We start from the raw sequence: 12875 nt of genomic DNA on the forward strand, positions 1-12875 counted from the left end.
AAGGTGTTTTTTATCTGTTCTTTAAATCTAATTTTACTGCTTGCATCAGTTACTTGATGTGGAATAGAGTTCCATGTAGTCATGGCTCTATGTTGTACTGTGTGCCTCCCACAGTCTGTTCTGGACTTGGGGACTGTAAAGAGACCTCTTGTGGCATGTCTTGTGGGGTATGCATGGGTGTCCGAGCTGTGTGCCAGTAGTTTAGACAGACAGCTCGGTGCATTCAACATGTCAATATCTCTCATAAATAAAAGTAGTGATGAAGTCAATCTCTTCTTTACTTTCAGTTTGGAGAGATTGACATGCATATTATTAATATTAGCTCTTTGTGTACATCCAAGGGCCAGCCGTGCTGCCCTGTTCTTTTTTGTGGCACCTGACCGCACGACTGAACAGTAGTCAAGGTGCGACAAAACTATGGCCTGTAGGACCTGCCTTGTTGATAGTTTTGTTAAGAAGGCAGAGCATTGCTTTATTATAGACAGACTTCTTCCCATCTTAGCTACTACTGCATCAATATGTTTTGACCATGCAGTTTACAATCTAGGGTTACTCCAAGCATTTTAGTCATCTCAACTTGCTCAATTTCCACATTATTTATTACAAGATTTAGTTGAGGTTTAGGGTTTAGTGAGTGTTTTGTTCCAAATACAATGCTTTTAGTTTTAGAAATATTTAGGGCTATCTTATTCCTTGCCACCCACTCTGAAACTAGCTGCAGCTCTTTGTTGAGTGAACACAGTCATTTCAGTCGCTGTAGTAGCTGACGTGTATAGTGTTGAGTCATCTGCATACATAGACACTCTGGCTTCACTCAAAGTCAGTGACATGTCGTTAGTAAAAATTGAAAAAGCAAGGGGCCTAAACAGCTACCCTGAGGAATTCCTGATTCTAACTGGATTATATTTGAGAGGCTTCCATTAAAGAACACCCCCGGTGTTCTGTTAGACAATTAACACTGTATCCAAATTATATCAGGGGATGTAAAGCCTTAACACATGTTTTTCCTGCAGCAGAATATGATCGATAATGTCAAAAGCTGCACTGAAGTCTAACAAGACAGCCCCCACAATAGTTTTATCATCAATTTCTCTCAGCCAATCATCATTCATTTGTGTAAGTGCTGTGCTTCTTGAGTGTCCTTACCTATAAGCATGCTGAAATTCTGTTGTCAATTTGTTTACTGTAAAACAGCATTGTATCTGGTCAAACACACTTTTTCCAGAAGTTTACTAAGGGTTTGGTAACAGGCTGATTGGTTGGCTATTTGAGCCAGTAAAGGGGGCTTTACTATTCTTGGGTAGCAGAATGACTTTAGCTACCCTCCAGGCCGGAGGGCACACACTCTCTAGTAGACTTAAATTGAAGATGTGGCAAATAGGAGTGGCATCTGCTATTATCCTCAGTAATTTTCCATCCAGATTGTCAGACCCTGGTGGCTTGTCATTGTTGATAGACAATATTTTTTTCACTTCTTCCATACTGACTTTACAGAATTCTCAAAGTGCAACTCTTGTCTTTCATAAGTTGGTCCTAAATTGTACATTAAATTTTAGTCATTTAACAGACACTCTTATCCAGAGCAACTTACAGTAGTGAATGCATACATTTCATACATAATTTTTTTTTTCTGGTACTGGCCCCCCATGGGTATCGAACCCACAACCCTGGCGTTGCACACACCATGCTCTACCAACTGAGCCACAGGGAAGCCCATATACTTGGATGTGTAGTGTCAGCATTTGTTGCGGGTATGTCATCCCTAAGTTTGCTTATCTTGTCAATGAAAAAGTCATTAAAGTAGTTTGTAATATCAGTGGGCTTTGTGATGAATGAGCCATCTGATTCAATGAATGAAGGAGCCGAGTTTGCTTTTTTCACAAAAATGTAATTTAAGGTGCTTCAAAGCTATTCACTATCATTCTTTATATACACTTTGTTTCATAGTGTAGTTTATTTTTTATTTTGTTTAGTCACATGATTTCTTAATTTGCAGTACGTTTGCCAATCAGTTGGGCTGCCAGACTTAATCGCCATACCTTTTACCTCATCCCTCTCACCATAACATTTTTCAATTCCTCATCATTTCAAGGGGATATAACAGTTTTTACAGTCATTTTCTTAATGGGTGCTTGATTATTAGTAACTGGAACAAGTAGTTTCATAAATGCGTCAAGTGCAGCGTCTGGTTGCTCCTCATCACACACCACAGACCAGCAAATATTCTTTACATCATCAACATATGAATCACAAAACTTATTGTATGACCTCTGAGATGTGTCTGTTGCTTGAACTCTGTGAGGTGCAATCTGAGGTGCAGTTAATGCCAATTTCTGAGGCTGGTAACTCTAAAGAACGTTTCCTCTGCAGCAGAAGGAACTCTGGGTCTTCCTTTCCTGTGGCGGTCCTCGTGAGAGCCAGTTTCATCATAGCGCTTGATGGTTTTTGTGACTGCACTTGAAGAAACTTTCAAAGTTCTTGAAATATTCCATATTGACTGACCTTCATGTCTTAAAGTAATGATGGACTGTCGTTTCTCTTTGCTTATTTGAGATGTTCTTGCCATAATATGGACTTGGTATTTTACCAAATAGGGCTACCTTTTGTATGCCACCCCTACCTTGTCACAACACAACTGATTGGCTCAAATGCATTAAGAAGGAAATAAATTCCACAAATGAACTTTTAACAAGGCACACCTGTTAATTGAAATGCATTCCAAGTGATTACCTCATGAAACTGGTTGAGAGAATGCCAAGATTGTGCAAAATTGTCTTTTAGACAAAAGGGTGGCTACTTTGAAGAATCTCAAATATATTTTGATTTGTTTAAAAAAATAGTTTACTACATGATTCCATATGTGTGATTTCATAGTTTTGATGTCTCCACTATTATTGTACAATGTAGAAAATAGTAAAGAAAATAATACAAAAAATAAAGTCTTGGAATGAGTAGGTGTGTCCAAACTTGTGACTGGTACTGTATGTGTTATGGCTTTTGAACCTCAGATAGCTATGAATCCATGATATGGCAATCTACTAGAACACAGGTGATTTTCATTAATTGAAGCTGCTCTAATGTTAAACATGTAAAGTGTGGTGTACCACAGGGCAGCTCTCCAGGCCCTTTACTCTTTTATATTTTTACCAATGACCTGCCACTGGCATTAAACAAAGCCTGTGTGTCTATGGATACTTATGATTCAACCCTATATGTTTCAGTAACCACTGCTAGTGAATTCATTGCAACCCTTTACAAAGAGTTGCAGTCAGTTTTAGAATGGGGGGCCAGTAGTAAACTGTTCCTGAACATTTCTAAAACTAAGAGCATTGTATTTGGTACAAATCATTCACTAAGTTCTAGACCTCGTAATGAAATGTGTGGCTCCTCAGGTTGAGGAGACTAAATTACTTGGTGTTACCTTAGATTGTAAACGGCCATCGTCAAAATATATTGATTCTATGAATGTAAAGATAGGGAGAGGTCTGGCCGTGATAAACAGATGCTTTGTGGATTGTGGTGACAAAAAAAGCAGAGCAAGTACTTCAGGCTTGTTTTATCTAATTTTGATTATTGTCCAGTCATATGATCAGGTGCTGCAAAGAAGGACCTAGTTAAGCTGCAGTTAGCCCAGAACAGAGCTGCACGTTTTGGAATCAGAGGCCTAATATCAATATTATGCATGCAAGTCTCTCTTGGCTAAAAGTTGAGGAGAAACTGATTGTTTTTAAAGCAAGAAGTGATGCAATGTGTTGAAAATTCAAAATTGTTTGCATAGTCATCTTACACACAGGACTGACACACACACACAGCACTGACACACACACACTTTCCCCACCAGACAGGCCACCAGGGGCCTTTTCACAGTCCCCAGATCCAGAACAAATTCAAGGAAACCTACAATATTATACAGAGCCATGATTGCATGGAACTCCCATCTCATTCACGGAGTGTATAAAACATTAGGAACACCTGCTCTTTCCATAACATAGTCTATTAGTCTATTGAGGCACCAGTGCGTCAATCTACACTACATCACCAAAAGTATGTGGACACACCTTGTTGGTGTTGGCTATTTCAGCCACACCCGTTGCTGACAGGTATTTAAAAATCGAGCACACAGCCATGCAATCTCCATAGGGAAACATTGGCGTAGAATGGCCCATACTGAAGAGATCAGTGACTTTCCACGTGGAACCGTCATAGGATGCCAACAAGTCAGTTTCTCAAAATTCTACCTGCTAGAGCTGCCCAGGTCAACTGTAAGTTCTGTTATTGTGAAGTGGAAAGGTCTAGGAGCAACAACAGCTCAGCCACGAAGTGGTAGGCCACACAAGCTCACAGAACGTGCTGAAGCGCATAGGTCATACAAATCGTCAGTCCTCGGCTGCAACACTCACTACGGAGTTCCAAACTGCCTCTGGAAGCAACTTCAGCGCAATAACTGTTTGTCGGGAGCTTCATGAAATGCATTTCCATGGCCAAGCAGCCGCACACAAGCCTAAGATCACTATGCACAATGCCAAACGTTGGCTGGAGTGGTGTAAAGCTCGCCGCAGTTGGACTCTGGAGCAGTGGAAGCATGTTCAAATCTGGGTTTGGGGGATGTCAGGAGAACGCTACCTGCCCGAATACATAGTGCCAACTGCAAAGTTCAGTGTTTTTTTCACAATTCGGTGCTTTGTGGCAACAGTTTGAGGAAGGCCCTTTCCTGTTTCAGATGACAATGCCCCCGTGCACAAAGCGAGGTCAGTACAGAAAGGCTTTGTCGAGATCGGTGTGGATGAACTTGTATGGCCTGCACAGAGCCCTGACCTCAACCCCATCGAACACTTTTGGGATGAATTGGAATGCTGACTGCGAGCTAGGCCTCATCGCATTGCGCAACATCAGTGCCCGACCTCACTAATGCTTGTGGCTGAATGGAAGCAAGTCCCTGCAGTAATTTTCCAACATCTAGTGGAAAGCCTTCCCAGAAGAGTGGAGGCTGTTATACCAAAGGGAACACCAACTCCATATTAATGCCTGTGATTTTGGAATGAGATGTTTGACAAGCAGTGTCCACATACTTCATTTCATGTATGTTGAAAGACTGTTTGCAAGAAGGACTAAGGTAACACCAACATATTTTAGGGAATGGTAATGAGGTGACCAATAATGGATGCAATTGAGATGAATGAATGAGATGTTCGACTAGCAAATGCCCACATACCTTTGGTCATGTAGTTGTCGTGTCTTTGGCATCATTAAAGTGAAGACTTATTTTATCAAATCAATTCTCTGTAATTATTATTAAGTGATTCAACTAATCATGTAAATGTAATTAACTAGGAAGTTAGGGCACCAAGGAAAATCTTCAGATTACAAAGTTACAATTTTCCTAATATAACTCTTCAGATATTTTAATATCTGATCAATTTGTCTTCTAATTAATGAATTATTCTTTACCTCACGTTAGTCTCATTCCAAATGTCGTAAATTGTTGGTTATCTGCACAAACACAGCCTTTCCTATGAATCATCCATACACCAATTGTCTTAATCATTTATTTTCTAACTAACTAAATAATCACAGAAATGCATAAACAAACAGTAGATATGGTTACAAGGAAATGATAGGGGAGGTTCCCTAGTGGGCTAAGCCGATATGACGGCTTGGTGGACAAAGGGAAGTGGGAATAGATTGAGAAGGGCGGGAATTACAAAAGAGTCACTACACAGTTGATAATTATATTAATTGAAATGCTAATCCTTTGCACATGAAAGCTCACTCATTCAGGAATAATTGCAATCAATATACATTTACACCCAGTGTGTCGTCATGATCTCTGTTGGAATCGTCACTCCCTATGTTGGAAGTTTCATCCGAGTGTCTCTCTCTGCTTCCCTGAAGTATTTTGTGGTTAGAATGGATACTTCAGAGTACCATTCAGAAATGTTATCATGGAATAGGTGTTTCGGCGGTTTTCGGTCTTCGCATCCCAGGTTAACAATTTCTAGCTGCAGACTAGTAATTAGTATCTAAGATTTGCTCTTATTCTGTCGGGTTTGATAGTCTCAGAGTTTACCCATTTCCACCTGTGTAGCCAATGCTCCACGTGGTATGGCTAGGAATTCAACAACCATTACAACCTTAGCTTATACTGAGGTTTTTGTGGTCTCTACTCAAACCTTTGCCCCCTCAGCTGACCGAGGTACGAGTATTTCTTCAGGTGGGGGTTTTATTCGTAAAATAGAAAAGAGCTGTTCCATGACGCCAGATCATGTCTGTGCTCATGGGGGTGGGCCAATGACTTAGTTAAACTTTAAAGGTTATACAATTCTCTCACATAACATCATTACACAAATAGTTTCATCTTTACTCATTCATATTATACAATAATTAGCCGCAAACCTCATAATGGAGGCACCAATATAAACAGAGTTATGGTAATGTATTGTCTTTCATGAGGTCACAAACATGAAACAAAACGGACCGGGTCGTAGCTGGCTTCTCCACCGACCGTTTATACATTCTCCAAAACATGGATTTTGTTCAGTTCTCAAGTTATGTGATGTAGAAGTTTGTTTGTTCTACCATGAAACCCTCTCTCTCTCTCTACACTGCATGGCCAGGAGGAGAGAGTCTCCTCCAGAAATGTACAACCTGAGATAACAGAACCTGGGTGTAGGAGAGAGAGGGATGCCACGATCTATACCCAGAAAGGCCCACGTTATGACATAGCGTAAGGGGCGGCAGGTAGCCTAGTGGTTAGAGCGTTGGGCCAGTAACCGAAAGGTTGCTAGATCGAACCCCTGAAAGATGAGGTAAAAATGTTGTTCTGCCCCTGAACAAGGCAGTTAACCCCTTGTTCCTAGGCCGTCATAGTAAATAAGAATGTTCTTAACTGACTTGCCTAGTTAAATAAAATAAAGGTTAAATAAAAAAGTAACACGATTTAAAAAATCCCATCAAAATCCACCAGTTTAAGAGAGAGAGCCTGCGTCTCAATATCTCTCACATCCGCCTAAGGTGGCCTTCTGCATCTGCAGTGGAAAGTGGCTATAGCTAAAACACACTGTTTTGCACTGAAGGTCTACAGTAGCTGCAACAGTACTCTGTAGGGATAGCACAATGGTGTAGCCCGGAGGACAGCTAGCTTCCGTCCCCCTCTTGGTACACTGACTTCAATACAAAACCTAGGAGGCTCTTGGTTCTCACCCCCTTCCATAGACTTACACAGGCTCTTGGTTCTCACCCCCTTCCATAGACTTACACAGTAGGTCCTCCAACCTATCAGCGCTCTTGCAGCATGAACTGACATGTTGTCCAGTACTGAAAGCATAAACTACTAGCATTGCAGTGCATAAAATGTGGTGAGTACTTGACTCAGAGAGAGAAAGACAATACTTGAACAGTTTTTGAACAAATTCATTTCTTCCAAAATTAAGAAGCAAGAGTGACACTTTCGTTTTCACTTACTTAGCTAGCAAATGCAGCTAGCTAGTTTAGCCTACTGAAACACCCTGCTTAAACAGAGGGATGCTATGTTAGCTACAGTAGCTCGCTATGACTTTCCAACATAACACTGGAACTCTTCCAAGTCAAGGTAAGCTTTGATATTACAAATGTATTTGCCAGTGTGACTGCTTACTGACTGCACAATAACGTTACTGTGTGATTGTGGTAGGTTTACTAATGCGTTAGTTCTATTAGCTAAGCTGACTATGACTTTATTTAGCTAATATGGTGACAACGATGTAGGCTGTGTGCAGCGTTTTGGCTTGGATTTTTTTTTTTGCCTAGTCACATACAGGTGATGGGTTGTGCATTGAAGTCCACAAATGAAGGGAAGAGTTGAGAGGAGAGCCAGGAATACAACGTGGCTGCTATGAAAGTGAAGTGTTCAGGCGTTATCAGGGGTGTATTCATTCCACTGATTCTATTGAAAAATGTTTAAGAAGAAAAACGGGGATAAACACACCTGAATTTGTCCAATACAAACTAGTTAGCAACTGTTGGATTAATGATTACACCCGATATCAACTAGATGCAGGCAAGAGTGTGCAAGCCGTTAATGAATGTCACCATCTGTCACCTCAAATGTTTCTCGACCTGTGTGCACCTACGTTGTAAACTTTCAATCATAGGCTAGGTTGTAGCAACCTCATGACGGGTATAGGGATCATTTGAGTATTATGTAGTAGCCTAAACCTATCAATGTTACATTGAACTGGGTGAATGGAATATGAATGAGAGTAATCCAATGTGCTGTAATAGAAATAAGGCCATGCTCATGAGAAAAAAAACTGTTTGGGATAGGGGGCAGCATTTTCACGTTCGGATGAAAAGTGTGCCCAGAGTAAACTGCCTGCTACTCGGGCCCAGAGTCAAATATTTGCATATTATTAGTAGATGTGGATAGAAAACACTGAAGTTTCTAAAACTGTTTGAATGATGTCTGTGTATAACAGAACTCATATGGCAGGCAAAAACCTGAGAAAAATCCAACCAGGAAGTGAGAAATCTGAGGTTTGTAGTTTTTCAAGTGATTGCCTATCCAAACTACAGTATCTGTGGGGTCATTTTGCACTTCCTAAGGCTTCCACTAGATGTCAACAGTCTTTAGAACCTTGTTTCATGCTTCTACTGTTACTGGGGAGAGAATAAGAGCCCATTCAACCAGTGGACTGCCTGAGACCAATGAGTTGTTTACTGCGCAGTCATTCAGGTGCGCCGTTCCTTCTTTTTCCTCTGTAATGAATACGCTATTGTCTGGTTGGAATATTATCTAATATTTATGATAAAAAGACCCTAAGGATTGATTGTAAACATTGTTTGACATGTTTCTACGAACGGTAATGGAACTTTTGGACTTTTCGTCTCTGGTTTTGCGCTCGCGCATTTTGCCTTTGGATAGTGATCTGAACGCGCGAACAAAAGGAGGTATTTGGACATAAATATGGAGTTTATCGAACAAAACGAACATTTCTTGTGGAAGTGGGAGTCCTGGGAGTGCATTCCAACGAAGATCAGCAAAGGTAAGTGAAGATTTATAATACTATTTCTGAGTTTTGTTGCCTCCAGAACTTGGCGGGTAACTGTATAGCTTGCTTTGATGGCTGAGCTCTGTACTCAGAATATTGAACAATGTGCTTTCGCCGTAAAGCTATTTTGAAATCTGACATTTTTGTAAATTGATGTGCTCATTCACCGGAAGTTTTGGAGGTAATACATTTTCTGAACATCACTCGCCAATGTAAAATGGGGTTTCTGGATATAAATATGAACTTTATCGAACAAAACATACATGTATTGTGTAACAATGAGTCCTGGGAGTGTCATCTGATGAAGCTCGCCAAAGGTTAGTGATTAACTTCTCTAGGGTAGAGGGCAGTATTTTGACGTCCGGATGAAAAGTGTGCCCGTAGTAAACTGCCTGCTACCCAGACCGAGAATGTAGGATATGCATATTATTAGTAGATTTGGTTAGAAAACACTGACGTTTCTAAAACTGTTTGAATGATTTATGTTATACTCACAGACCTCATATGGCAGGCAAAAACCTGAGAAAAATCCAACCAGGAAGTGGGAAATCTGAGGCTGTAGTTTTTTTCAAATGATTGCCTATCTAACACAGTGACTTAGGGTTCATTTTGCACTTGATTTTTTATCAGGGTTTTGCCTGCCATATGAGTTCTGTTATACTCAGACATCATACTAATAATATGCATATCCTACCTTCTGAGTCTGAGTAGCAGGCAGTTTAATTTGGGCACGCCTTTCATCCGGACGTCAAAATACTGCCCCCTACCCTAGAGAAGTTAAGATGTTTTTGGGAAATCGGCCCCAGTTGGTCAAAAGACAAATGAGTGAGAAAAAAAATATATAATTGGGCTGCTTATGTGAATGAAGCCTTTGTGACAACTATAGAAAATGTCTTTATAAATGATTGATTGGATGAAGCTCACTGATTGAGACCCTGCCTCTCCACCATGTCCACATGCAGGCTGTTCCCATTGTCTCGAAGGCTCGCTTCCTGGAGAAGAGAGGAGAGCTGTATGAGCTATCCAAGGGGGCCTCCCTCTTCAGTGCTCGTCTCAAACTCACCCCCATCTACCTCTTCCTCTTCAATGACCTACTCATCATCACATGCAAAAAGAGGCAAGCAAAAGGATATACTCCACATACTGACCAACTGTTACGTTTTCTGACCATTTAAGTAAATGCGCTGTGGGCAACTGGTTGTCATATTTCAACCTTGTTTTGCCTGCTGGGTGGTGAATATGCAAGTTGAGTATAGTTTCTCTCCCCCTTTCCTTTCCAGCTCAGAGCGCTATATGGTGACAGACCACGCCCACCGCTCCCTGGTGCAGGTCCTGCCCATGGGGTTTGGGGCTGGAGCGGAGGACCCAGGTCCCAAGTTGGAGCACTCCTTCTGTCTGCTACTGCTGGAGAACCACCGAGGCCTGGCCTGTGAACACCTGCTGAAAGCCCCCTCAGAGTGAGAGAAAACACACACACAGCCTACCAACCAACCACCTCTCAGATAATGCACTATACACTAAAGAGTAAAGACAAAAATGCATTACACAGTGTTATACCAAGTTTCTACTCTCTCTAGGTCAGATATGCACCGGTGGATGGCAGCATTCCCTTCCCTAAATGACCCAAACAGAAAGAAGGAAGAGGTGGTTTATGAGGACTGGGGTGAGTAAAAAGATGTGACTGACCCAGTTATAAAATATTAACATTCTTAGTTAGATGCACATACTTCCCTGAAGTTAAATTGTAGGCTTAACCTTATGGGATTATAGATTGTCCCCAGGTGCAGTGTGTAGAACAATACGTTGCCCAGCAGGCTGATGAGCTCACCATGGAGCCTGCTGACATCATCAACGTGCTACGCAAGACCCATGAGGGTAGGTGGAACAAACAAGGAAATATACTTTCAGTACAAAATTCCTACTGAATTGTCAAGCATCTTTATTTGAAGACTTACAGTGCATCCGGAAAGTATTCAGACCCCTTGACATTTCCCCCCCAGAATTACGTTACCGCAATATTCTAAAATGGATTTAGTTTTTTCCCCCTCAATACCCCATAATGACAATGCGAACCGTTTTTTTGTTTTGTTTGAAAATGTATCAAAGAAACAATACCTTATCTACATAAGTATTCAGACCCTTTGCTATGAGACTCAAAATTGAGATCAGGTGCATCCTGTTTCCATTGATCATCCTTGAGATGTTTCTACAACTTTATTGCAGTCCACCTGTGGTAAATTCAATTGATTGGACATGATTTGGAAAGGCACACCTGTCTATACAAATGTCCCACAGTTGACAGTGCATGTCAGAGCAAAAACCAAGCTATGAGTTTGAAGGAATTGTCCGAGACAAGATTGTGTCTAGGCACAGATCTGGGGAAGGGTACCAAACAGTTTCTTCAGCATTGAAGGTCCAAATGAACACAGTGGACTCCATCATTCTTAAATGGAAGAAGTTTGGAACCACCAAGACTTTCTACAGCTGGCCACAGTGCCAAACTGAGCAATGCGGGGAGAAGGGCTTTGGTCAGGAAGTTGACCAAGAAACCCCTATGGTCACTGACAGAGCTCCAGAGTTCTTCTGTGGAGATGGGATAACCTACCAGAAGGACAACCATCTCTGCAGCACTCCACCAATCAGGCCTTTATGGTAGAGTGGCCAGACGGAAGCCACTCCTAAGTAAAAGGCACATGACAGCCAGTTTGGAGTTTACCAAAAGGCACCTAAATGAATCTCAGACCAAGAGAAACAAGATTCTCTGGTCTGATGAAAGCAAGATTGAACTCTTTGGCATGAATGCCAAGCTTCACGTCTGGAAGAAACCTGGCACCATCCCTACGGTGAAGCATGGTGGTGGCAGCATCATGCTGTGGGGATGTTTTTCAGGGGCAGGGACACTAATCAGGATCAAGGGAAAGATGAACAGAGCAAAGTACAATGAGATCTTTGACGAAAACCTTCTCCAGCGCACTCAGGACCTCAGACTGGGGTGAAAGTTCACCTTCCAACAGGACAATGCACACAGCCAAAACAACGCAGGAGTGGCTTCGAGACAAGTCTCTGAAGGTCCTTGAGTGGCCCAGCCATGGCACGAACTTGGACCCGATCTAACATCTCTGGAGAGACCTGAAAATAGCTGTGCAGCGATACTCCCCATTCAACCTGACAGAGCTTGAGAGGATCTGCAGAGAAGAACGGGAGGAACTCCCAAATACAGGTTTGCCAACATTGTAGCGTCATACCCTAGAAACCGCCACTAGGGTGTTATCATTGCCAAAGGCGCTTCAACAAAGTACTGAGTAAAGGGTCTGAATACTTATGTAAATGCAATAAAAACTGTTTTTGCTTTGTCATTATGGGGTATTGTGTATAGATTGAGGGAATCAACATTTGAAACATTTTTATTAACATTTTGAAAAAGTCAAGGGGTCTGAATACTTTCCGAATGCACTGTACAATGTGAAAACCTTTTCCATGAATCAAAATTAAGTATATTTTGTCCACAGTACATTTTTATCTCTTTTCCCCTTTATGACTACCGGTATGCCCTGCTTCCATCAGGTTGGTACAAGGGGATGCGTCTGTCTGACGGAGAGAAGGGTTGGTTCCCTAGCAAAAGCGTAGTGGAGATAACCAATGAGCATCGGAGGAGACGGAACCTTCGGGAGCAGTACCGCATCGCTCAAGCTGCAGCTAAAGTCACAAAGAACTAACTATTTGTATGTGTGTCCCAAATCACACCCTATTCCCCATATAGTGCACTAGTTTGGAGAAATGTCCAATGGGTCCTGGTCAAAAGAAGTGCACTATAAAAAGGTATTACAGTGCTATTTGGGACAAAGCCTA

At 41.6% G+C, this 12875-nt stretch overlaps 1 protein-coding gene across 1 annotated transcript in view; it reads left to right on the forward strand.

Moving 5' to 3' along the window:
* LOC115154977 (rho guanine nucleotide exchange factor 15) overlaps positions 1-12781 on the forward strand; it is a 33756-nt gene extending 20975 nt beyond the window's left edge. The window contains exons 13-17 of the mRNA XM_029701725.1: positions 9989-10143; positions 10307-10483; positions 10604-10689; positions 10797-10901; positions 12591-12781. Coding sequence (XP_029557585.1) covers positions 9989-10143; positions 10307-10483; positions 10604-10689; positions 10797-10901; positions 12591-12742 — 675 coding nt within the window. The 3' untranslated portion in view covers positions 12743-12781. The remainder of the gene's footprint in view (positions 1-9988; positions 10144-10306; positions 10484-10603; positions 10690-10796; positions 10902-12590) is intronic.
* Positions 12782-12875: the final 94 nt, after the last annotated feature.

Source organism: Salmo trutta, chromosome 19 (assembly GCF_901001165.1).
Source record: "Salmo trutta chromosome 19, fSalTru1.1, whole genome shotgun sequence".
Taxonomy (NCBI): Eukaryota; Metazoa; Chordata; class Actinopteri; order Salmoniformes; family Salmonidae; genus Salmo; species Salmo trutta.